This window comes from Cygnus atratus, chromosome 1 (genome assembly GCF_013377495.2).
Source record: "Cygnus atratus isolate AKBS03 ecotype Queensland, Australia chromosome 1, CAtr_DNAZoo_HiC_assembly, whole genome shotgun sequence".
Taxonomy (NCBI): Eukaryota; Metazoa; Chordata; class Aves; order Anseriformes; family Anatidae; genus Cygnus; species Cygnus atratus.
The window spans coordinates 36,201,766-36,228,165 of record NC_066362.1 but is presented as its reverse complement, the minus strand read 5'-3'; the positions used below and the strand labels follow the sequence as shown (position 1 = coordinate 36,228,165).

General features: G+C 43.1%; 2 protein-coding genes across 4 annotated transcripts in view; one reads left to right on the top strand and one right to left on the bottom strand.

Moving 5' to 3' along the window:
- The window catches only part of RPL18A (ribosomal protein L18a), a 220,411-nt gene that overhangs the window by 47,737 nt on the left and 146,274 nt on the right, over nt 1–26,400 (top strand). The gene's annotated exons all lie outside the window — the stretch shown is intronic.
- The window catches only part of RASSF3 (Ras association domain family member 3), a 49,833-nt gene continuing 27,382 nt past the window's right edge, over nt 3,950–26,400 (bottom strand). The window contains 5 exon segments of the mRNA XM_035544138.2: nt 3,950–6,902; nt 7,273–7,388; nt 8,362–8,386; nt 8,388–8,630; nt 9,959–10,066. Coding sequence (XP_035400031.1) covers nt 6,753–6,902; nt 7,273–7,388; nt 8,362–8,386; nt 8,388–8,630; nt 9,959–10,066 — 642 coding nt within the window. The 3' untranslated portion in view covers nt 3,950–6,752.

The window sequence follows — 26,400 nt, the reverse complement described above, 5'->3', positions numbered from 1 at the left end:
GCACATGTGCCCTGTATCAGCGTGCAGCAGGACAAGGTAGGCCAATTACTAAACAACAGGCAATCCAACTGGTGACCACTTGTGGATTTTGTAATGAAAATGAAGGATTATCTTGTCAGAAGTCAACCACAAGCAAACCTTAGGGAAGGGAAAGTCCTTTGAGGTACTCGGTATTGGACATGTGGCACATACCTCTGAAGAACGGATTCATTATGATTGGAGTTGAAATAGTGAGTGGTTTGGGTAATGTTTACCCAACACATACTGCATCCAGATTGGCATCTACAGCAGAATTAATCCCGTGGTTTGCAATGCACCCAGTGCCAGAAGAGGTAGTCAGATAACAGGTCACATTTTTTTAAATAAATAGTACAGGAATGGTGTTAAGCATGGAGTTATGTGGACTTTCCACTTACCCTATTGACATCAGAGTAACAGCATAGTAGAAAGATGGAATGTTAAACAACAACTCATATGGCAAAATTATAATGCTAACTGCGGAAGGAACTTATGGGAGGCCATACAAATGCTGAACCCGTGTCAGGCTCCTACTGATAACCCACTAGATAGAGGTTTCGAACCATCACCTGTGTTGAACCAACACCAGCAGGACGATTTGAGCACCTTGACGTGGCACATAGGAGATCAGGTGAGAATTCAATACCAGTCACTGGAAAAACAACGTGTCAGACAACGGTAACCCTTGCACTGGGAAATCTGGCACACTGACCCAAATGTTTATGTGCGTTACGGTAATCAGGTAAACCCACAGGATTTGGTAACTTCAGCCTTAACATGAACAGGTGAGACCCAACACATCCCAAACCCACCAGTGGGGTAGAAAGAGCCAGTGTATCCACCTGACCACCCACACCAACCTCAAGTGCCAGTAGTCCCTATCCAGGAACCTGGATGTGGGTTGGACAGACTAATACTTTTACTGTAGGTGGAGGCATTGTGCCACGATAAGATCACAATACCACAGAAGGACCTATTCATTTCTCACATGACTGCATGCCTGTAACAGTATCTGCTGTTCTGACATCTGCAGCACAGAGCAAAGGGTCCAGCCCAGGCAAGAAAGGGGGCTCAGAAAGGGCTGTGGGGACGGGAGCACCTCTGTCACCACCACCCTCACCTGCATCAACCTCTTTCCTCCAGGGAAAGAGCCCCTGGAGGGCTCCATCATCACCAAGGCCAAGGCATGACACAGTCATGGAGAAAGACCTGGGCTGCTGAGAAATATGTGACACTCGCTCAGCCTTTCCTCCTCTTTCCCAGGAGGCCTGGCCTCTTGCCTGGCAGGGGTGGAGAGATGTTGGCTTGCTGGAGAAGGCTCTTCCCAGTTTTTTCTCCGAGTGCCATGAGCGTGCCACATGGGCGTTCAGTCATGGCCAGGCAGGTTGGAAATTGCTGGGTTGTTCTGTGGAAGAACCTGGGTTGGCCTTGGGCAGTGCTGGTCTAGACAATGCTTGCGCCACACACCCTGTGTCACATGGCTAGGGTGTGAGAGCTGGCTAATGGCCTCTGAGCATTTGGGGACTTCCATGGTCACAAAAGGTATGTTACAGTGAAGCCACATCAGATTAGTCTCCACTACATGACCATGGTGCTCAGTGCATAGTTTCTGAGGGACAAAGGTTGGCCGGAGGCTGCTGGGTGCCCAGTCCTGCAGTCCAGTGCGAGCTCCAGGCTCAGCACAGTGCAGCTGGGGCAATACACAGGCCACGGGGAGACATTGTCACAGCACAGTGCTCGTGTGACCCCATGTGTGTACGTCCTGGTACAAGTATTGGTGTGACCCCATGTGCCCCATCCTAGTGTCCCCTGCACCCACGAGGTGATGTTGCCAACGCAATGCTTCGTTGCATGAAAGGGACTGCGGGGATGCAAGCATCCTTGTCCCTGGCCAAAGAGGCCTTTGTCAAGGATGGTGATGCCACAGCACCAAGGCATCACGAACAGCAGAGGGAGCCTGTTAATGGAGGTGAATCTGGACTTGAAAACCAGCGAGGTAATCAGCAAATCCTGCTGCTCTTCCAGAAATCTATTACCGGAGTATCCCTGAAGAAGGGTAAGAGCTAGTCAGATGGTGATTTGTTTTTATTTCTGATAGTCACAGCACCTCCAACACTGCTTTAATTCACCCTTTCTTGTCAGCCAACTTGGAGCGCTGGGGCAGCTTCACAAGCTCTGTACCCTTGGGAGCACCTTTACCACTGTGGGTATGGCATATACACATTCACCCCGCAACCCCCCTCTCTCTGGTTCCTATGCTCACCTCTCCTACACTCTGCACCAGAGGTTCTCCAGGCAGTCAGGAACAAGGACTGATCTTCATCTATCTTGGATTCACACCACAGTCAAAGTGGAGCTGTTTTTGCCTCGGGCACTAATAAAAACTCCGGAGGAGCCAGATGAGCATCATAGTGCACAGCCATCCCACAGAAGTGTAATCAGGCTTACGTACTTGCGTGATCCTCCTCATTTCCATTGCACAGATGCCATCCTGACTAGTCACAGACAGAGAAGCAAGAAGACACAGCTCCTATTTCACTCACGTTGCAGCTCATGATGATACGCTACCTAGGAGAGGCCAGCTCCTCAGCTGATGGCAGATATTGGGGGCAGAAACAGCAAATCCAGGAGAGGATACCAACACTGCCCCTTTGTTGCACACACGGATGGCTGATGAGTGGCAGGTCCTTCCTGATGAAGCACTGTGTCTGCAGCCTGTCCAAGCATGTGATTTTGGGCACAAGGCTAAATACCCACAGATTACCTAATGAACAAAAGTCCCTGAGCTTCCACTACAGACATGGCACAGGAAACAGAGCCAGGGAGACACTGATACCTCTTTGAACATCTCCACAGCCCATTTCTTATCGACACTGCCCCTGGCTCCAGGTGGGGAGCTCTAGGATGGTCTTCACTCCTGAGGATGGGCTTTCCTGTTCATTGCAGGCCACTGGGCCTTCCCCTCTTCCACGAGTATCGATCTGCTACGGCCCACACTCTCAGGAGTCTCCTGGTGTGTGGGGGAGGTCTTTTGACTCACCAAGAGCTCACCAAGCACCTCCTCTGAAGGATAAGACAGGATTTAAGTTGGTTGCCACTTCTGACTCCCAGGCATCTGCCCAAGGAATGTGTCAGGAGACGGACAATATCGCATTAAATGCCCACCCACCCATGGATCCTCCAAGGCAGGGGCCTCTTACAAATACACTCACTTATCATTCAGTTTATTCAGGGCTTTAAGATTGAAACTCAAGTTTTAGCCAGGTATTAAAAATAGCACCTCAGACACACAAATTACTCACAGACTTATCAAAAAAGCCCAGCTAACAAAACGAAGTCTGACAAGCACTGTAATTTCCTGACTAGGAAGACAAATTGTAAAAACAGCACAGAAGCATCTCCTTAGAACTAACATCTCCTACGGATTTTTAAGAAAATGGCAGTGGAAATATTTCTATTATTCATGTTGAGTCAGTTCTTCAATAGAATTTTAAAAAAGCTAAATTTCAAGGTGTGTGCCAGTCCCATGTATTCTTTACTGACTGTCAGGAATTTAAATAGTAGGTTCTTAACAACCACCAGACACCCACTCTTAAGAAGGCTAACATGAGGCAGCCATTGTGGGAGTCTACTTACTTTTTCTTGTTGTACTTGGAAAAAAAAATCTGTTGGTTTAGTTTTTCCCGTACTCTTTATCAAAAACAAGAGCCAAAATGAAAATGCAACCACGTACTTCCATACACAAGTATGACTGGGACACGCGCATATACAGACACTGAAATTTACCTGCTGTTCCAGACAAACTTAATTTATGCTTACAGTGAGTGCATCTCCTTTAGCATGATTGACAGCAACAAGGAAGTCTCATCCAGTATACAAGTATCACACCATGAACTCCAGATAATGGTAAAATAAAAACATACCACGTAGCTAAGTATTGCCAACTTCAACTTTAATAATGGAACCATCAATTGCCATTTCAGTAATAAATTTTAGGGGAATAAAAACTTCCCTATAAAAATAAAACTAAGCTTGTCAAAATTATAAATAATGTTTGCTTGTTTTTAAAGACATACATTTTAATGTTTCCCTGCAATCCCCCCTTGCCCCGCCCCCCCCCCCCCCCCCCCCCCCCCCCCCAATACATCCCTCCTTTCCCCCATCATCTAATCATTCTGGTACCATCATAGAATGAAATGAAAACAGTTCTGCAACAACAGTTTTGACAGTTTAATTTGATGCTAAAATTAAAAAGAGAAAAACTGGCCAGGCATGACCATTTCTTTTAAATTAAAGCTGCTGTAATTGCCAGTGTGTAAAAAAAATAATAATAATTAACCCCACACACGACATCTTACAATAATTAACCGTGGACTAAGACAAATTAAAACATAGTAAGTTTGTTTTGGTTCCTCCCTCTCTTCCCCCAATTTGAAACTTGTAGTGCATACAACACTGATTGAGGTTTTTGGCTAAAGTAAATGCAGATGTGCCTACTTAAAAGACTGATAGTTTACTTCAAGTAAAAACAAAATTCACATATTTTTATACTCCACTTTTAGACTCAAACAGTGTTTAAATCTAAGCAACAAATGGTTCAACATTAACAGCGATTATGTAATGATTACATAGCTATGGGCAGGCATATAAATAAGTAGATGTTAACAGAATACCCATCAACATGCTGCATTCACAGAAAAATAAAATTAAAAAAAAATGTAACAAAACATAAAAGCATTCCCTGAACCATTATAAAGTGTCTCACTTGAGGATAATGTTACTAACTCACACATGCACTACAATGTTACATGTGAAATTAAAAAACAAACAAGATATGCCTTATATATGCTTTATAGTTAGTCCTACTTTTAATTTCTCTTAACACTTTAAAACATTATGATTGTCTCATTAAGCTTGCATATTTTTTTCTAATTTTATTTTTTTTTAACCAAAAAAATCAACCTGTGAAAAGTTTTAAAAAACCTAAGGAAAGGAAACAAAGGCACAATTACATCAAATTAAGGTGGTGAACAGAAGCTTGGAGTTTCACATAGTATCCATTAGATGTCACCAAAGTTTTAACAATTCCTTGGGAATTTAAAATGAACATCCTAAGAGTGGAGGAAAAAAAAAAACACCACCAACTTCTCCTGCTCTGAAATCTTTAGCACTACTCTCCCACCCCAACCCCCCAATATATAACTCATTTCCTCTCGGCTTGGTAATGACTAAAGTATTGGTTACTCAAACCTGCCTCATGCTTCTATTGCACACCCACTTCTTTGGTTTCTTTCAAACGTGCTTTTTAGATAAATAACTCTGAAAGAAAAACAATTTTATTTACATTAAAATGTTTTCTTGCTACATTTTTCCTACTTTCAAATCAAGTAAATCAGCAGTCTACAGAATTTGGTAATCAGTTGTTCAATTAAGAATTTTAAAAACATAAGGAAAAAACTTTCTGAACTACTCAAAGCAGGAGTTACCATGCTCAGTCACCAACACTGATGATAAATTTTAATTTTCTGTTATGCTGGAAACATGAATAAGTTCTACTTTCTTTGCCCGACTGAGCCTTTAACAAACAAGGAAGCAGAGGAAGCTATTTTTGTCTTTCAGATATATGACAATTTAAAAGTATCCAGCCTAAAAAAGGATTGCTGAGCCAGAGGAAAGATCTGACTTACAGTAAGACCAAATGTATCTGCAGTTATAGCTTGGATCTGAACACTCACTAGCTGGGCATTTCTCACAGGGTTATCTGAGACATCGTCCGCATTTCAGAATTCAAGTAAGCTGCCACTTGTTAGCTTTGCTGCACTTTTCAACCCCCCATTATAGGTTTCTGGAACCAGCTTCTCCAATGGTGACCTGTTATGTGCAGCTCCATTTCTATTCTTATTCAGCTTTCGCCTCTCATTCCTTCCCAGTATTTCTATTATCTTTATTTCTTTTCCAGTGTGGATTTATGCAAATAAAAAACCCTAAAACTTATTCACAATATTATAACATCCTAAAACTTTATTCTTGTAGAATTAGTATTTTAACTTTCCTCTGTATAAATACTATTTCTATTTAAAATCAGTCCTCCTCCATCAGCTACTACACTTTTCCTTCCTCAACTCTTACCCTCTTTTCAACATTCTCTTTACCTTCTCCAGGAAGACTGATTTAAAGCCTTCCACAAATTCACAGAACAAAAGATCTCATATGCCCTCCATCTCTAACAGTTTCCTCACAAATTATACAGTAACTATTTGAAAACAGAAAGGTAGTGCAAATCAATTTCATCTCAAAGATAGTGCTCCAACTAATTCTTTTCCAGACAGTTTCATTCTTTTTTTTTTTTTTTTTACCAATTAATTTGCACCTCCTTACTTGAAAAGCTACCATTAAAGCAAAGAAGAAAAAAATAATCTTATTTCATAGCATCCTAGAAAATTGATTACAGTTTCACAGCTTGCACCAAGATAACTTGGAAAAACTCTCTAGGCACACAGAGGGTTGCAAACTGATGTACAAACATGCAGAATCCCTTACACTTGTGGGTGCAAGATCTTAAGTGACCTGGCTTATGGAACTAAGTCTATAGCAAAGTTCAGGTACCCTGGCATCACAAAACAGTCTTCTGAATAAAGAAAACTACTCCTTGCTGCTCTTTTGTACATTGGGTTTGGCATGCTATACTGACATTTGGTAGCGTGCGTTTTTCCTGAGTGTTCTTTGGCCCCCTTTTAACCAGGTTTCCACACCCCACCAAGGGCTTCTTCAAGTTTGTCTCTGTAAGCTGCATAACGCTTCTTTAAGATTTGAAGTTGCTCGTTTTCTTCTTTGTCCAGTATACGCAAGAAGTTTTGCAGTTCAGGAAGACTAAAAGCTTCCCACTGTAAAGAGAGAAGAGGAAAGAACGGATGAGATGAACAGGAAATACACAAACCATTTATATATACAGCATTTTTAAGCAAAACCTCAGACTCTCAAAACCATTTCAACACTGAAACAGCATCAGGCACCCTTCTTGCAAGTCCTACGAATCTGAAAACACTTTACTCTTTTACACTTTTTCTTTGTTCTGCAAGTAACAGGAGGTCAAGCTAACTGCAGACTAAATGTTTACAAAAAGCACAAAATAAGTAGCACAAGAAAAAAAAATGCTTCCAAAAAAATGGATCAACATGTCAGCACAGATCAAAGAGGAGCTTTAACTTCACTTGTGAAGTTAAACAAACAAACAAAAGCGTGAGTGTAACATACCATAACTTCTCCAGTTTCATGCTCACGTAGAACAAAACTAAGCATTTCCGTTCTGGGGCCTGCCACCAAACGCAGGTAGAGGGGATGTTCTCGGTCTGACAGCTTGCATGTATAAACTGCAAGAGAAGAAAAGACAGAAATTAATCATTTTTAGAAATAATGAAGTGTTTTGAATGGTTAATGCTAGCCAATGTTAGAAATTTTCAGAGATACGCATATGTAGGCATAAACTTCCACATTCTACATACTAGTTTTGAACAGATGAGTTTTAGAGATGGTAACTGTGCAAGACTACATTCGAATATGAATGAAGTGGCTTCCAGTCAACACAGTATCTGAATACTTGTGGGGGTTGGGGGAAGGAAAAGAAAAATCCAACACAGCTCTGTTGCTATAAATAAGTATTGAAAACATCACAGCTGTGGTGTCACCATTCTGAAACTTTTTTTTCAGACAGCCAGAAACATCTGAGCTCCTGCAACACTGTCAATGTACACAGAAGAAGGCAGATTCCTAAGCGCACAAACACAATGCTGGCAAAACACATTTTTCACTACAGATACCTTTTGCATATTCTGGTATTTCCAAGCACAATAAACACCAAACTTTAACAGTAGTCATGCAGAGACAGAGCCACATGAACCAAGAAGCACATATGAAAACAATACACAGCCCATGATGGTCATCACCCCAACAGTTGTCTGCCAACACAGGGACTGCAGGTATTGCTGACATCATGGTTTCTCTTCAAAAAAAAATCTGTCCCATAATTTAATCTCACAAATCTGCAGTGTTTCAGCCTAACTGAAGTTTAGGGCCTGATAAGGGGCATCTTAAATGAATACAACAGACTGAACAGCGGAGCGGATTTGTGTAGATGGTTCAGTGGGTTCTCCTGTCTTTTGTGAACTATCCTCAAATCACTTACACTCTTATGCACACTGCTTTTCACAAGAAAAGAAGATAAAAGAGAGCAAGGCTGTCACCTCCCTGTATCTTTCTTCTACCCTGCCCATTTCAAGTATTCCTATAACACAGCTGCCCCCCAAATCCACTTTGCCACCGAAATGCTGCAAGTCTAATTTCTACCTTGGTCTTCCTTGTGACAGCGTTTTGTAAAGTGCAAATTTCGCGGGGTTGTCGGTCACGAAAAACTTTTTGAGCAAGGCCTCAATAACTTCACGAACAGTATTGGTGCTGCTGATGTGAAGTGTATTCACACAGTCGTTCGGCAAGTAAAAAGCAGTTTCGTTATTGCTGTGAGCACACCTTCCCTGGCTGGGGGAAGACTGCACAGTGATCGGTCTGCATAGTTCCATTTGAACTTTGATGAAGCCAGTGTAAATCCCATTTGAGTTCTGCAACAGGAAGAAAGCATTGTGAAGTTAAAATTAGTAATGACCAACTGTGACATACTACTGGAGAAGGCAGACAGAAGTGGTTACAGAGAACAGAATTTAAATGCCACTGTAATATGTCACATCCCCTAGGAAAGGCATTGTTTCAGTATTTCAGATATTTATTCTTTCTGCTATTTCTGCTGAATAATAATACCGGCCTTAATAATAACAGCCAAATTCTAAGGCTATTAGGATCTCACCAAGCAAAAGGTACTATGAACTAGTGGTAAGTTTTCACATTAGGAAAGAACTATGAAGTGAAAAAAGACCAGTAACACGCGTCTATAACTATGCCTCTATAACTAACCATACATTTTATGCACAAATGTAGAAATTACTCTCCACATTTCAGCTGCAAATTAGCCTACAGTATTTACATACTCAAATCCTCTTTCAATTCAAAAATAATTAGAATAAACATTATTCTAATCAATATTTCAAATTATTTATTGATTGCTTCTGTAAGAAAATATCGAAATTGATCAAACATTACTGAGCTAGAGAACTTCAAGCAACCTGGTTTTAGGCGTAAGTCCTGACCCACATGGAAATACATAAAAGCCTTTTAGTAGATACTCGTGCCTGTATGGTTTAGGATATAGTACAATTTCTAAGCTTGCATGTACTGTACACCCAGAGGAATGCATAAGGTATCAGAAAAATCTAGACAACGAATGACAGCTTGCTAGGCAGGCAGACGCGAATATTATTAGTATGGTCTGGAGTAGGTCAGACTGAGTCTCAGACCTGGTCCACAGTCCTTGGAAATTAAAAATCTATATGGGTTTTATTGTCTGCATTATGTTTATGGAGGGGATAGCGGGAGAAAGTCTCCAAATGCTGAAAACCGGTACAAGTGCTCTGAATATTATGTCTCCTATAATAAATATGGCATGTTTTAACTTTTCTCACTGTTGAAGCATCTTTATCAAAGAGATACTTGACAAACATTTATGAACCCAAAAAAGGATGAATATCTTCACATTTACCAGCTGAAGGGTTTTCATCTGATAAATTGACATCTTAGTGTTGAATTAGAATTTATCTTTAAAACATTTTAAATGACATCTGTATTTGTTTCAATCCATATAAAAAAGCTACGTGGATAAAAATATTCCAGATGTAAGATTTAATTTCCAGATCTAAGAGAGAGCCTACTACAAAGTCATTAAACCAGAGACAGTTTCATATGTGAGATGCTAAGAATAAAATGATTCATAATTCACTACAAAGTTACCACACAGTTGCTCCTAACATAAGTTACAGTAATCATATGCAAAACTTACCAAGGTCATCTTTAATTTATCAGTGACAGATGAATTATAGCTTTGTATTTTCTCTTTAACTTCTTCTTTACTGAGATAAACATGAGGTTCTCTCTCCTTCTGAACATCCTGCAACAAAAAGAGAAAGAGCGGTTCTAGAAAACAAAGCGAAGAACAATTCTTTTATGACTTTGGATATGAGCGTTCTCAGTCCAAGTAATAATTACTTCACAGAAGCTCAATGGATATTAATTATCTGTACAGCAAAAGAAAGTATTAACAAGTTAGGCAAATTGAGTAGTGCACTTGAACTGAATAGAGACAGTCAAATCAACACACCCAAAGACACTTGGGTCATTTTTTTTGCCAACTGTTTTCCATTCAAATATTTATCAGCAGTACGTAAAACAGCTCAGCTCGCTTTATGGCCTGATTTGCTCATGTCAATGCTATGCAATATTGTTAAGAAAACAGTTGCAATTTTTCACCAGATATTACTTAGGGCACAGATGGGTATTCTAAGCAAACAGAAGAATACATATAAAAATAGCAGCACGTACTGACAAGTAACACCAGCAATCCCCAAGTGTGCCAACAATGCAGGAGCATCCCCGCATTCCAGCCTGACAGACCGCACGCTACACACAGGGCCGCTGACTACTACGTGAGCCATCGTGAGTAACTCCCTAGCTGTATCACGTTACACCAAATTCATGGTTTTTCCATGGGGAAGGCCCCGCTCGATTTTTGACTGCTGCTTTTATGAGCTTGCTACGGAATTTTAATGCAGCAGTAAAACCAGTCCCTGGAGCTGGATTTTGTCCAAACAAACATTTGTTCCCAATCCACGTCGCTGCAGCAAACCAGCGTTATAAATACACTCCGATTTCCACCATGAGCACCAAGGCCATATATAGTATGGAAGAGGTTCAGCTCCCAGCTTTAATGACTTAAGACATCGCTCGGACAGGGGGAAGCAGCGGCTCGAAGCTTTCAGGGCACAGCCGAACACAGCGACACGCGTTCACTGCACGAACGAGGAGCCAAGCGGCAGCGACGTGGTCTGTCCTCACGAGCGCATCCTCCCGGAGCTTACCCTAGGAGAGGAGGTCCCTGCCTGCCATGCCCAGCCCCGTATGTCTTTAGGACAACTCGCACGGGAGCTACCCCAGCGATGACCACAGCTGGTGGGGGGCTGAAGGCTGCCGTTTCCCAGAAAGACTGTGCAAGACATCTTTTCGTCTCCTAATTTAAAAGCGGCTGGTTTTAGCTCCTTTGGACTTAGGGTTGCTTTTCCTATATGGTGTTTTACTAAATGACATGCTGGAGCTGACTTTTTTCCCATAGCTATAAAAAAGAAAGGCGTGGCCTGAGTGCAGAACTGGGAGCCAGAAACCTTGAATTCTGATCTGGACTCAAATGCTGATTTCCTGCGTAACACAGAGAACACACCTTTATTTCACAGATCAGGAAACTGAGGCAAAAAGGAACACAGCCAGACAGATCTCCTATTCGGTCCTTAAGCACAACTCTTACTAAGCATGTGTAGCATCTTGCACAGTCGCCAAACCCCACCTAATCTATTACAAAACAGCAAATTACTAAATGGTTTCAGAATCCAAGTCTTCGGTCTCAGCAGAGAAATTAATCTCTCTTACCCTTCTATTTGTCATCTTTCCCCTTCCCCCAAACTGCCATAATTATTACAAATACAACTTCATCTCAACTTCTCTCTTCATCTCCTCAGGGGCTCTTACAGCTTTGTAGTGCTCAATTTGGGAGCAAATGAGTAGATAAAAACCAAAACTGTAAGTGTGGTTTTCATTGTTGTCATTTTTTTCCTCTGACATCAAAGTAGATATTTTTGGTTTTTTAATGCTCAAAATGAGTACCAAAAGCAATGACCCATAGTCAGAGTCTGGACGTATAGGTGTTCTGAATGCTGTCTTCAAACACTTGTAAGAATGGGCCAGGACTGGCCATACAAACTTGACAGAGCATTTACCATCTATCTGACTGCTTTCACAAACCCAAAGATTAACTCAGAAAGTTCCTGGCCTCTGCAGCCAAAGACGAGCCCCTAACCATAGATACTTGCCAAGACTCATTTTTCTGACAGACGAGTATGTTGTGGAGTTCACACCAATCTGCTCATACTTTCAATACTGAGTTTCCAATAATGGACACCTCAGCTTTAATATTCGTCATTATTTCACTGGTGACTGTTCAAGCAGGTACCTCTCCTCTACCCTGTTGGAGCTGTCATCGTGATTACTGCAGTCATTCACAGCAGCACCATCATGAGAAAACACTAACCAGGAAACAGACCTTTCCTTTGCTTAAACCTCAACCTTTGTTTCAGTAACATCATTACATTAATTTCTGGGTACCTTAAGAGGCTGAATCTGGCATCAAGGTCTTGTAACTGGAGATGACAAAAAGAAGGTATTGCCTTTAATGGCAACAGGAGAAGTTCCCAGGGCTCACAGCAAGTAAACAACCTGTCTACATTGCAAAAGTAAAAGAGAGATGAAGGGAAAAAAAAATAAAAACAGATGGGAACACAGGGAGAGAAAGAGGTGACCATCTTCCCAGGGGTGACTCCTTACAGTGCTGCGCAGAGCCTGGAGACACCAGGGGATGCATCATTCCCTCACTGAGCTGCATACCATTCCCTGCTTGAACATGCCACTGCAACTCCTGGCTCCTTGCATTAAGGCCAGGCGATTTTGGCAAAGTTTAATTCAGCAGACAGAAAAAATAGAGCCCTGTTTATGCAAAAGCTGAGAGAACTTCACTCTGTAGTACACTGGCAACAAACATCGCTATAACTCATTTTCTGAGCCACCAGAGTCTGTGCCTCAACTAATCTTAACAGCATGTACATTATGCAAAACTATGGACTGAATACAAAAAAAGACTACTGAGGATTTAAACCTTAAAGAATAGACTTGAATCCTTTCAAGAAAAATCGTTACACGTAAGAGACAGAGACCCTGTTTACTTTAGTAATCATTTTCACCCCAATCCGCCATCCTTGATCAAGGCCAGAGAATGTGAGCAGTGAGGACATCAGTCACAGAAAAGGAAACGCCTTTAATTGCAACGGGAAACCTAAGCCCGAGGTCTTCATGAATGAGCCTGGAGATAGGCTCCCACTCCCAAACAAAAGCTCCGGTGCTCCTGCTGTGCATGCAGGGGGGAATGTGCTTCAACCAAGCAAAGAGACCTCCTCGCCTGCCAGACACACGAAGATTCACTCCGCTGTCACACGGACTGAGCGACAGTAAGCCCCACATGGCTGCCGTCAGGAGAAAGCCCGCAGAGGCATACCTCACCCAGCCCATCACGGACACAAAGCCTTGGACCGCTATGATTCACTGGGTCAGCTGTGCACAGTGCTTATCATTCAATACCACACACAGATCTGAGGCACCTGTGTATTTTAATTTTTCCTAATTACACTTAACCAACACACAAGTAAAGCTTCTTGGTGAGATGGTATGCAGTTTTCCCCAGAGCTGAATCGCTCTCAGTGGCTCTGTGGCACTTAGCTGTTGCCACATAGCTGTCTAGCCATGTCTTGAGTTAAAACAAACAAATCCTTGACCAGTATGCCTATAGGTGGGGGTGGGGAAGGACTTGGCAAACTCAAGGACTCTCTGATTTCCTCACTTACGTGTCACATCGTAACAAGACCCACCACAGGGGAACCTCCTCTGATATCTCTGCATAGGTTCAGCAGATCAAATTCCACCTTGCTATCGCAGCAGATAAACCTGCCACCTGCAGAAGACCTTGAGGCATCCAACAACAGCAGAGCAGCAGCAGCAGTAAACATCTCCACCAGGCTTCGCAATACGCTCACGTCGCGCTGTCCCGAAATGGCCGCCGAGCGGCTCAAGTCACACCCACTCTGCGTGGGACTGCTGCGAAAGCAATTCCTCCGACCTCAAGCATTTCAAACGAAGCTCAAGGGATGGAAGGCATTTCAGAGGTGAGATTTAGATGTTACAGCTAAGTACGTGCGGCCTCGTCTTGTGACGGTTCTGCCTGGCCTGACTAGAGCCGAAACCAGTCTGTGTTGCCTGGCGGCTCACCCAGCCCAGGACACAGCCGCCATTTCCTCCACGGCCCCCGCGCCCCGCAGGCACACTCTGCCAGCCCCGATACGGCTCCCAGAGCATCCCAGCCCCTTCTGAAACACCCAGCCCACACACCTAGCAAAATCTGAACGTTGGGAACTGCAAAACTGCCTTTCTGCAAAAGTTAGACCTGGCGATGAGTTTCCTAGCCACAGATCCGTGTGCGTATCAATCACTGTGGAAGCGCAATCAGCAGAGCAGTTCATGTGTGGGAAAAAAAAAAAAAAAAAAAGGATTTTCCATACAAAACAATGCACAAACATTTCCATGTCATTCTGGTCAAAATCAAAAACCAAACCTGAGGTAGGTGCAGCTCTTCCATCACTTAGCCAGATGATACTCTCAGCAACGGCTGCCATGTCGTCAGCGCTTCCTCCTCCCAGCCCAATTAAGTGTGTTTTCCTCATCAGAGCTCCTGGTCGCCTTCCATTCCCCTGCTTGTCATGCTACCAGGTATTTCCTCAGGCCAGCACAGATGTGAAAGATAAAAATCTGATCTCAAGAAGACAGCTAAATACATCAGAATCCGTATGGATTGTGTCTTTGGGTCCAAAACGCTACTTCCAGTCCAGGCTGTTAACTTCCTGGGAAAATCACGCTGTACATCCCAGCGCTTACAGCGCACACCACTGATGGCCATTCATATTAAAACCATTCCTCAGGTCACCAAAGCAGCAGTTCATTCGCGAATGAAATTCCTAAGCAACAGCTGCCAGCAAGAGGGAAATGAGGCAAGTGCTCTTGTTTTCCCAAGGGAAATAGCTGGTCTTTCATTAAAACTCATGAGGCAATGTCTCTTCACAGTTGAGCTTCCTCTCCACAAAAATGGCAGAAAATGTTTTTTTTTCTTTATCCCCTCCACAACCCCCCCCCACATCTCATTTATTGCATGACAGAAGTTTGGAGAAGAATCACTCTCTTTCTTACACTTATGCCCAGCACAAAGCCTACAGAGACCAGTTCAGCACGAATCCTCAAGGAGCACAACTAAAAGTGCACAGATTACAATTAAAATGAACTGCAAGTCAAGTCGTGGTCCCAGGAAAGAATCACATCACATCTGGGACTTTCATAAAGTCCAAGTCCCACGGTTACTGCCAAAGCCTAGAGAAAGCTCTAACCTCAACAGCTAGCAAGCTGCTATGGAATTAGGCTTCGATACAGTTCTACAAACAAAAAAATACCCCAAGCCCTGAAGCCTTTTTCCTCAGGGTCCTTGACTTGAGACAGATGCACAGCTTCCCCAAACTGCTGCTATGGACTTCTATTTATAGGGTGATACGAGAAGCTGCCTCTCCTCTATCTAACCTATTTCCACAAAATTTCTAGGAATTTAGTACCTTTGAGGAATGGGAAACCAAGTTCCTCTTAACTTTTTGGCCTGATAGACAAAGGAAAATAGAAGAAACAAAAGGTAAACCTATCCTGGGAACATTACAATAGTTTTGTAACAAATCTAAACAACTGAACACCTGCGGCAGCTCAAGCCAACTTGTAAGCAATAGCAGTCCCTATCCCCTGTCCACACACATCATATTAATCCCATACATACAGTGAACCATGATTCAGCCAAATGAATGAAGATGCTCTGATCTTGCTGTAAATCATGGCTAGGAACCATTTCTGAGTTAAAGCACTAAAGCTTTTTGTCAAATGAGAAATGCAGCCAAATCTGCATTAAAAAGTATATTTACATCTCCTTTAGTAATAAAAAAATGAAGCTAATGCATAGTATTTACATCCTGTTTGCATTTAAGAAATGATTTAACTAACACACATCATACAACAGAAGCCTAGTAGAGAATACAGGGAAGAAAACACTGAAATTACTTCCATCTCAATAGCTGCTTTCACAAGAAAAAAATGCTCCTTTTCCTACAACCTGCCAGCACTCCCACAGAAAATAAACCTTGCAATTACATGGTTTAGAAACAAACATTTTTTTTTTCCCATCTCAACTCTCCTGAGAGCAAAGCAGGTTTGCCAGCAACAGCAATTTCTCCTTCTATCCACACTCAGAAGACGCACCCTTCATTAGAAAGCCTGAGAATCAAGGTGGATACTGGTCATCTCCATCCGCAAATTGTCAGACACACCAACATCCAGAAAAGCATGGAGGAAACGTCCAAATTAAAACAAAACACCCCACCCCAAACTGAAAAAAAAAAAAAAAAAAAAAAAGGAAAAGGCAGACAGAGCTCTAAGCTCAGCACCTTCTCACGCAGCTGCACCTTGAAATGTTTGTGTCCTCCTGAACAGGCTGACACTGTCCTCTGGGTCAGGGAATGGGGCATTTTCTGACAGGATGGCTGATGTAGGCAGAATAACCTCTGTATCCTGTTCAGTACCTTTTTCTTTCCGCACTCAGTGTGACCCAGTTCCCACCCTCCATTCAGTGGCACACCGGGCAGGGAAGCAGTCCAAAACACTTTTGTTTTTCGGCACAGGCTTTGCTGACTCAAGTCTTAAATAATTTATCCTAACAGAGAAAGTAAGAACAACCTGCACCATGCCTTCCTGAGGCAGCAACAGCAGAAATGCCCGCCTGGGTCAGGTGTAGGGTCCATCCAGCCTGGTATTCCGCCTGCGATGGCAGCAGAAACGAAGGCTATTTCGAGAGAGCACGTGAGCCTTTCCTGCAGCCTCTCTGCTGGCATCCAGAACTGCTGCAGCAGGAATGCAGAGGGTACCTCCCTTCCGAGTGCTTTTAGTCTCCATTTATGGACCTGCTGCCTATGCAAGCTCCCAAACCCTCTGTGAACCTGCCGATGCTGCCCGTCCCTGCACCTCCTGTGGAAACAACTTCCAGAAATTCACAACTGCAGTGTGAAGGACTGTCATCTACTTTAAACCGATCTTCTGTTGAGACAAAAGGAAACTTCTGTTATGCATACTGGGCATCCCTTAATCCTAATACTATAGGACACGGTGAACCCGTTTCACATCAATTTATATATCATTTTTGTGATTTTGTAAACTGAAATCATACACTTTTTTCCCCTCTCTCCAAAATGCGGTGCCCCCAGACTCCTTAGTCTTCTCTCCTGATACAGCTGCTCCAGTCTCTCGGTCATTTAAGCAGGGCAGCGAGCTCCAGCGTTCCTCTCCTGAGATGTGGTGAGCAGAGCTGCAGTGAGCAGAGCTGCATGCAGGCCTCACGACAGGTGCACCAAAGCACAGGTGATCTTTATTTAATAACCTGAACACTATAGATCTGCCAGAAATCCTTAACTAAGATACCTGTGATGCACCTTGGTGCCTCTGCCAGGGGCACTTTCACCACGTTCAAAGAGAGCCACCAGCAACTACCACAGTTTTGGCGTAATTTTACACGGTACAGGCATTCCAGTCAATAAATGCTTGTTACTTTCTAACTACTTCAAGTTTTTCCCCCAAAGTACCAGCACACCATGTGGTTTGGCATGCTAATGAAAGGGTAAAGCAAAGCATTTTCTTTCCTGCCTGACCTCCCTGATGTAAACATTCATATGTTTATATCGTGAACACTTTTAATCAGCAGAGAAAGAAAACACGAACTTTAACTAACTTCCTTTTATTCATTTTAACAAATTATTTTCCTTTAAACAGGGGCAATATAAACACAGTTAACATTCAGGCATTGTGAAAGGAAGGACAGCAAAAGAAATCTATTTGTTGGTGACTTTAACATTACTGAAGTTTCATTTAAGTTTATCATGACCTCACCTCTGAAAACCCCTAGTTACAAAGCCTGCCATACCCTATATGGCTGTACTTTAACTACTGGCACGCAACCCAGTTTTTAAAAGGCGGTCATTTGTTTAGAGTGAAAACCAACCGTACGAAGAATAGTCTCCAACAGCTGGCATTAGTCTATCCACAAAGACACAGCAGGTTTTATGCAGATTTGCACTCTTTTTCTCATATTATGACACATTTTAAAAGCAATACATTACATGAGTTAAGAAACATTTCACAGCTGCTTCAATTCTGCAAATTACATCTACTAAAATTAGATGCAAGAAACATCAAATAACCTCCTTCCTTCGGGTCTTCTCTACAGAAAACGTGCGAGTTGATTGCTGACTATTTAAGCAGATAAGGAGTTTAATGAAGTAAAATGGATTGCCAGCCTCTTTGAGACCTGTACAACAAAATCTAGCTTTCAGCAGGCAGTTAGGAAACAAGCTTATACAAGACACTGCATAGAAGTCTAATTAGTGTATCTTGAAAAGAAGGTTAAGCATTGTCTGAAAGCTGAGCTATTCATCCAGCTAGCAATCAGACAATGAGGTAACATTAGGACCCTGGGTCATTACCCCACAGCATCTACACCTGAACCTGAAAGGAAATCTAGCAGGACCCATCTAACAGGAGGCAGGAAGAGGCTGCTTGCAACAACGCCCCCCTGGTTTTCAAATGCAGCTATCGACATTGTACATCAAAACTGGCACCGGAAAACAACCAGAGGCTCCTGGGGAAGTACTGTGGGGGAAGAGCCAGCCCGACGGAGATCTGCCATCTTCTCCCCATGCCCACTCTCCAGTCTGAGGCCCGTTGGGCCGTCAGCCTCCTCTGAGCAGGAGCTGGGTCCTAGGCCAGGCTTTTGAGCCATTTTACCTTCAGAGCAGCGATCCCCTCCTAGGGTTTGGCTGGGTAGTTCACAGACTGGGTCATGAAATTATTTTTTAAGCCATCTGACAAAGCCTGCCTGTGTCAAGAAAAAGTCATAGCTTCCTACCTAGGCCCAGCTTCAGGGCTTGGGTTACAAATGGAGAGTCTGCACATGGTCATGTTCCCAACAAGCCCATCGTTTCTGTTCGGATTTCTCCTACTTGAAAGAAAAATAACACAAGCTCTTAAAAAGGGCACAGTAGTCATTCTGACCTAGGAAGCATGATGCAATACATTGCCTCTTCTGATACAGCACAACCCTGACAGACAGCTTTCCCTGACCAAGGCCACTGCAATGAAAACAGTGCTGTTCAAACAGACGCGGTCTTCTCAAGCAAATGCTGACCATGAGGGTGAGTTCCTCGCTGAGGAATATACAGCTTCCTAAAAAAAATGAGGAAGCTACTGGGTCTCTCTTGGCTCATCTGCTGCTGATCTCACATTGGAAGCTTTTCTGAACAGAAAAAGCCCTCCCTGACCACATGTGCTTCTTAAGAAACCCCACGAAACTGAGCAAGTACAACTGAAGTCCACGTTCTAAAGGCCTCAAAATCCCACAATAATCTAGGGGGAAAAAAAGTTGCAAGCAATCACTGTTGTCTTTAACAGCATACATCCTCTAGGCCGCTAAAAAGCTGAAGCATCTTCTTAGTATGTTGAATATGATTATGACAAGGCTCTCAGATGCATTTACAGTCAACCTACGTAACCGGTGCTTTATATCCACACATCAGGTGGTAAGAGACAAAAAACTAACGCCACACCTGATAAAGTTTTCAGTGACTGCAGCTCTTTTTCTTTTTTTTTTTTTAAACAGAAAAAGAGAGATTTTCATGAAATAGCAGATGGGAAATATCTTTACTCCAATACTAGCTTTCTCACTGTACCTTGTGTGATTAACTGTCTACACAACTTTCACAGAAATATTAAAAAGGAGTCTCTTCAAAGAAGCTACCAGTCTCTTCAAAGAGGCATCCAAATGAGGTATTTCACAAACAGCAAACAAAAGGAGACACCCCTGCAGACTAGCCTGTATGAAGAATTTTTCTCCCTTTACACTCCACAAAATTTAGATCCCCTGGCATACTTCATTAACAACTAACTGTGTAGTGACTGCACCCTTCTGTACAGCCTCATGTTTTATTAAAAACAGGATAGTAGCCAAAAGACATTTCTGAGGAAGCACAGCACAACCATTAGCTTCATCTACTGCTGCCAGGTATGATCTGGCAAAAATTCAATTCGATATTACAAAAAAAAAAAAAAAAGGGGGGGGGTGGAGGGTAAAGCGGGCAACCATCTCAACACCACCACCATGTACTGCTATGTTGCAACTTACATTAACCTTAATGATAGGATTTTACACCTTTCCTTAACATCTCCAGCCTAAAAATGTCAAATGCTGGGAGGAAGCAAAAATAAAAACACCCAAACCCCTTTAGTCAATGATCTAAAGGCTGCAGCAAAAAGATTTTTTTGTTGTCCTTTTCCCCACCTGGGTTCGATTTGACTCAAGTTCCAGCTTGAACTCACTGAAGCTTCAGAGCTCAGGTTCAACTGCGGTTCCAGCAAGAAGGAAAAGAAAAGGAAGAAAGAAAGAAAGGGCTCGAGGCAGTCTTTTATACTGCTGCAGCTCCCTGGTTTAAGTTATTTTCATCTTGCAGATGATGAATGCAGTCACAGGGCTCAGCTTAGAAGTAGGTAAAGGCAGGAGGTGTCTGGACCCCAGCCATTCCGCCCCACACCACGACTGTCACTGTGTCCCAGTGATCTCAAGCTCACATTGCTAAGGTGGTACTTGATCCTCAGATTGCGGCACTGTGAGGAAACAGAGCAATTTATGCAGCGAGATTATGCCTTGAATAACCTCATCAGTATGGTAGTGATAATCAGCTTTCTGAGGGGTTTTAATCCCACATTTTTACACCCCATTTTTATTACTCGGATGCACATCTCAACAGGCTACCCAACACTTCAGTTGTGAGCAGAGTGGGGCTGAAAAAAGGACAAGTTTCTTCACAACTTGTATGTTCTCTAAGGAGAGAGACAAAAAACACTACTACCATTACAAAAATGGAAATCTGCCACAACCTTATCTGACTCAGCCCTTTTTGCAAAAATACACTTGCTGAATAGTAGCCGACTGCCTAGTTTCAGTATCAACTTGTTTCTCCACAATACACACGCATTTATTTCTCACAAATGAACCCAGATGCCTCAACTTTTAGAAATCCACTCTGGGACAATCTAAAACAAAAAAATTAGCATGGGAAAGTGTTTTTGTCGTCTTGGTTCTTGTAGCAAGGTAACAAAAAGGTTACAGTTTATGCAATCAACCACCACTCAGGTCTGCAGCGAAGAGAACCACAGGGCAAGAAGAAGTAAGGAGTAGGAGGTCACAACGAGGAGGCTTTCATGGGAGGTGCGAACAGAAGACCTTAAAACATGGTTAATGAGTATCCCACTGGAAAAGCTGGATAAACAAAACTGTTCTTCTGAGGAAAGGTCAGGAGAACCGCACTAAGCCTGCCCTGGAGAAAAGGGCTTGCTGGCTTACAACCTGACTGCATGGCCCGACTCCAAACACAAGTTATTTTGCCATGCTGGAGAATGGCCACCAGGAAACCAGAGAAGGGGAAAAAACTTACAGGCTTTGTTCTTAAGCAGCAAATGGGAGAATGTGTTGATTTTACAACAAAGTTCAGAAGTTGTTCTTTTTTCTTTCCAAACAGCTATTTCCCTGCTTTTATGGGCAGGATGTTACAGGCACAAGGAAACGCTGCTGTTACTCCACCTTTCCTTAGCCTCAACTTCTGTTTCAGGAAATGTAATTACGAAGCTCACGAAGACGTGAGATCTGTTAGCACTGATACCCATTTCAGGTGGAGGGAGAAGAGAGTCTACTAGGTATTTTTTCTGTAAAAAAAAAAACATACTTGTTAAAGAGAACAGGGAGAGTCAGGACCCACCACAACCCCCAGCAAACACCCTCAGAAGGCAGGGCACACTGAAAAGCACAGGTCACCACCTCACAGGCAGGCACAGGATAAGCTGAAAACAGTAGAATCAAAGATCATTTAGATAAACAACAAATTCTACAAAGCAAAACCACAAATGGATTTTTATTAAAAGTCCCTGAAATATTGCCATTAACATTTCCTGTACTCTAACACAAAATATTGTCCTAACCTAAAAATCTTTAAGTAATCAAAGAATGCCTTTCTTAAAGACATTGCTTTATAAATACATGTGTACATCAAAAACAAATAGTCAAGGGGAATCTCTTTAAAGTTGGAAAAAAACCGAGAACATATCTGTAACTCCTGACAAAGACAGAAGCGTTGAGCCTGTAAACAGACCAGCTGGTTCGTATTGATTCTTCTACTGGGAATGTGTAACACAGTCCCGGTAACAAGGCCCCTCCAACTGCAGGCTTGCCCTGTGTGAGGGACCTCAGCCTTACAGGCCCAAACCAAACCTGTAACAATTTTAAGAAACATATTTATTTTTTTTCTTCTTCCAAGCTTGTTCAGTTTGGCCAGAAGACTGAAATTGATCAGGTTTCTACCAGTAGCTCCCCTGTGTAACCTGACTGCAGAAACTCTCCAAATTAGCAAAGGTTATAGGTTCACATAAAAACTCTTCCGTAACACCTGCTCGCATGTGGGAAAAGGAACACACTGTTGTTTCCTACCCAACATCTTGGCCAGGCGATACCGTATTATAACAATATGGAGCAGGGAGCAGGCCCGCATGCTGTACACAACAGAACAGTACCAAGTATTCAGGTAGCATTGGCTGGTATTTTTTTTGGTTTTATTTTGGTTTACGTTTTAAAAAGGCACTCATTTAGCATCCAAACAATGATTTCCATCTCAGCGACCTGTATTATGAATGCTATAAGTTACAGTAATGTAGTAAAAAGTGTCACATTTACACATAAATTACAAGGCATCCTTGGGCCTAAGAAAGTTCCCTCAAGATGGCAGAACCTGTTCCTTGACTATTAGGACCACTCATTTGTAAGTGCTAATAAAATCAGTAGATTTTCACGCAACCGTACTTTACTAGGATTATTTGTTAGTAATGAAATAAGTGTAGTCGCTTACACAGGCTCCATGAACATCCCAAGGTGACACACACAGAAGCACATGTGTGCACACAGGAAAGACATGTTTGTGCTTTGTTTTTTTTGAAAAATAACATGCCAACATCAAAGTGTGGAAACAGTGGGACTTTAAAGGGAGTTTATTACGTGCTTTTAATCAAATGTTTTTTATGAAGCGAAGTGGGAAGAAGCCAGCCGCAGCTGGCTGTAGTATTATAAAATCAGCATTTCAGAAAAAGAGCAGAGGTAATATAAACAAGCGAACTACAAAGGATGCAAGCGATCCTAAGAAAAGATAATGCTGTGGGGAGTACAACTTGCAATGCCACCACACCTCCCGGTTTTGCTTCAGTAAGCCACATTTTGTATGCAATTTCTCAATGCGGTACGTCTTAGTAATTTACATTATTGGAAAAATAACAAGAGCCCCAAACATCCTACAGGCTTCACCAGACTGGGAAATGCCACGTTTCTAGTAAGCCATATGAAGCTTACTCCTGTCCTAAGGAATGACGTTGATCAAACCCAGCACCATCCTGACACCGCTGGTGCTACAAGGAGACTCGTACTCCCAAGCAGCTTTACACAGCCGCATAATTATACTCGAAAGGAAGCACACCTGCTCCCAGCCACCCTCCCACGGACTCACGGTGTCGTGGGTGGTAGTGGTGGTGCCCAGCAGGGCCTGCTCTAGGGCCACGGCTTCCCAGAGCACCCGGAGCCACGAAGGATAAGTCTAGACAAGAGACGCTCACCTTTTCCAACAGAATCGAGCCAGCCACGGAGCTACGCTCCTTTCCTGCTCAGGACATCCCAGGTGTCCATTGACGATGGCTCTTCGCTTTCCCTGCCCACGCAGGACACCCACACCCCATCTGATTTTAAAATGCTTTGAGGGGAATTCCTGCGCGTGTGAGCAGGCCGGCGTGCTGCTGGGGAAGGAGTCACGCTGTCGTTTTTGTTAGCTCAGACTTTGCAATAACGTAGGTAACAGACTGTTTTTCACCGCAGAAGTGGATTATTTTATTCCGTGCTAGTAATACGTAATATTGGTGACAGGTAAGTGGCCAGCTGCCGGCTCCAAGAGGTGATGTGCTCTGCAACCTCCTGGGTGGGGCAGAGGCTGTCCTCCCACGGGTGCTGCCGTACCAGCCCTCTCGGCCATGGACTGCGGTCATCAAGTGCTTATCGGGATTCCTCCCAACCAGTGCTCCTACCCTCCCTGCAACCTTTCTGCACGTTCCTGCTGGTTGAGAGTAACGTCAGCACAACTGGAGATTCCTGGGAATGTTTCGCAAATCAGCTGTACATAGCAGGCCTAGCAAACCCTTTCTGAAACGTTACACGTAGCACAGAAACACTACCTCTGCAACCATAATCTCAGCATTCTTGCGCTTCGGTTTACGTTAAGTGCCACATATCTGCTTAAGAGGATGTTTTGAAATACCGAATTATCAGGAATGCTGGCAATAGGATTCTAGATTTTCACATCAACTTTTCTAACACCGTGAGATCTTCCAGATCTGCCTGCTTCACTGCAGAAAAACTACTCCTGCAGAAAGGACTACGGCTGCCTTCCACCACAACAGCTGTTTGCAAAACGTGATGTCTGACCACGTCCCAGCACCTCGCTGTTAGCTGGGTCTTGATCCAAGCAGTTTAAATCACTGCGTGATCCTGGTAGCTCTGGAGCACAAAAAGCACTGAAAAAATCCGCTGTAGGAAGATTGAAAACTAGAAAGTAACATAAGAAAGAGGAGCTAAGAGAGAGCACAACCATCCTCATTTAGGTTTATAAACAGCAGAACGCAACTCTCCTCCCCCCACCCAGACAGACTTAGAAACTGCAGCTTGCTTATTAGAAACAAGAGCCATCAAAATGCTGCCAAGGGACACCTGGCCCCTTCAGAGGCCTCTAATTTACTTTCTCTGCAGCTGGATGATGGGGAAAGTCAGTGTTTTTCACTCCTGCGCTCAAATCAGGAATGAAGACCATTTCAATTTTTGCCATGAACACACACGTAGGTTCAAGGAGAAGCGTTTAATCTAGCGGTCTTTAATTACATGCTTGGAGAGTGAAGTGCTGAGCAAGAGCAGGCTATCACCTGTACCACGAATTTGAACATGACCACTAAGTGATGGGTTTAGGTACATTTCATTATAAATAGGGCTATGGAAAGCTACAAAAGATGCTTTCTGTGGACAAATGCAAATTTGACGCTTGGGCGTGAGCTGTAACAGTGATTTGAGAAGACATTATTTAAAAATCACAAACCACTACCTCTACAAATGAAAGCAAGTGCATAAATACACATTGACTAAAACTGTAGCAGACATTTTTCAATTGATTTTAACTTCGATCAGTGCTAAATGCCTGAGCCAAGGTTCACAATACTGCATATTAATACATTTTCTCCCTCTCAAAACTTCAGCCAAGGCTGCTCAGTCACAGCGGAGGGAAAAGCTGCAGGAAAAGGCTGTTTAGTCCGCAACATAAATTCAGTTTAGTGTCTCTGGAGCAGCTGTGACCAACAAGGGAGAGCTACGGAGTCCAGAAGGATGACAGGGAACCTGTGGGGAAAGGTAGCACAGGCACAAGAAGTCAGGACCGTATCCTGAAGGAGATGTGTACGGCAGTGGTTTGTAAGCGTTGCTTAATTCAAGGACCTCCTACTGCTTAAATAAATCAGTAAACGCACAGATCTTTCTGAGCGGCACTGCTATACTTGTTTTCATTAACAGCCAAACAAAACCTCAGAATAAGCTTATTCATTTACGGTACTGAGAAAAACAGTATTGTTTTTCTTCACGCTCCACATAATACTGTTTTCCTCACGCACTTGCAAACACAGGCATTTTAAGTATTTTGTGGCAATTCTTCATTAAGGAACTGTGACTGTGAGGTTGGGAATAAAGCCCGGTTTGCAAGGTCCCTTACTGCAGAAACTGGAAGCAGTCCAGCGAAGGAGGCAGGAACCTCTCGGATAAATACTGCTCAGCAGAAAGGGATCCCATCTCTGGCCAGAAATGGAGTTTTAAGCAGAAAAATACTCACGGATGATCGCTAATGGCAGGTTCTCTCCTTTTAGGGGAGCTGACTTGTGACCTAAGTCAGAAAGTACCAGATCAGAAGACATTTTCCCTATACAGAAGAGGGAACAAAACAAGAGGAGTGCACAGATCTGTATCAAAACACCCCAAATGTTTCACTTTCGTTCGAGCTGATGCACTGGGCAGGAGGAGACACCTCTCACCCAAGTGCCGTAATTCAGAAATGCCTTTTGCACTCAAGATGCCTGCAAGTCACGAAGTGGCACCCAGAGGCCTGGCAGGATACCCATCCCACAGCACCCAAAATGGCACAGGATACCTCTGCTTTAGGCAGCTGAATCCAACCCCATACACGCTGACTTGGTGCCGAGCTGCATTTCTCCAAGCTCCTCTGCCAGCAGTGCTGCTGAGATGCACTCACACACCTGCCCGTAGGTGTTTCAGCTCAGCTGAATCCTACCCAGTGATGTTAGCAAGAGGCAGACAAAAAGCACAGGAAGATGGGG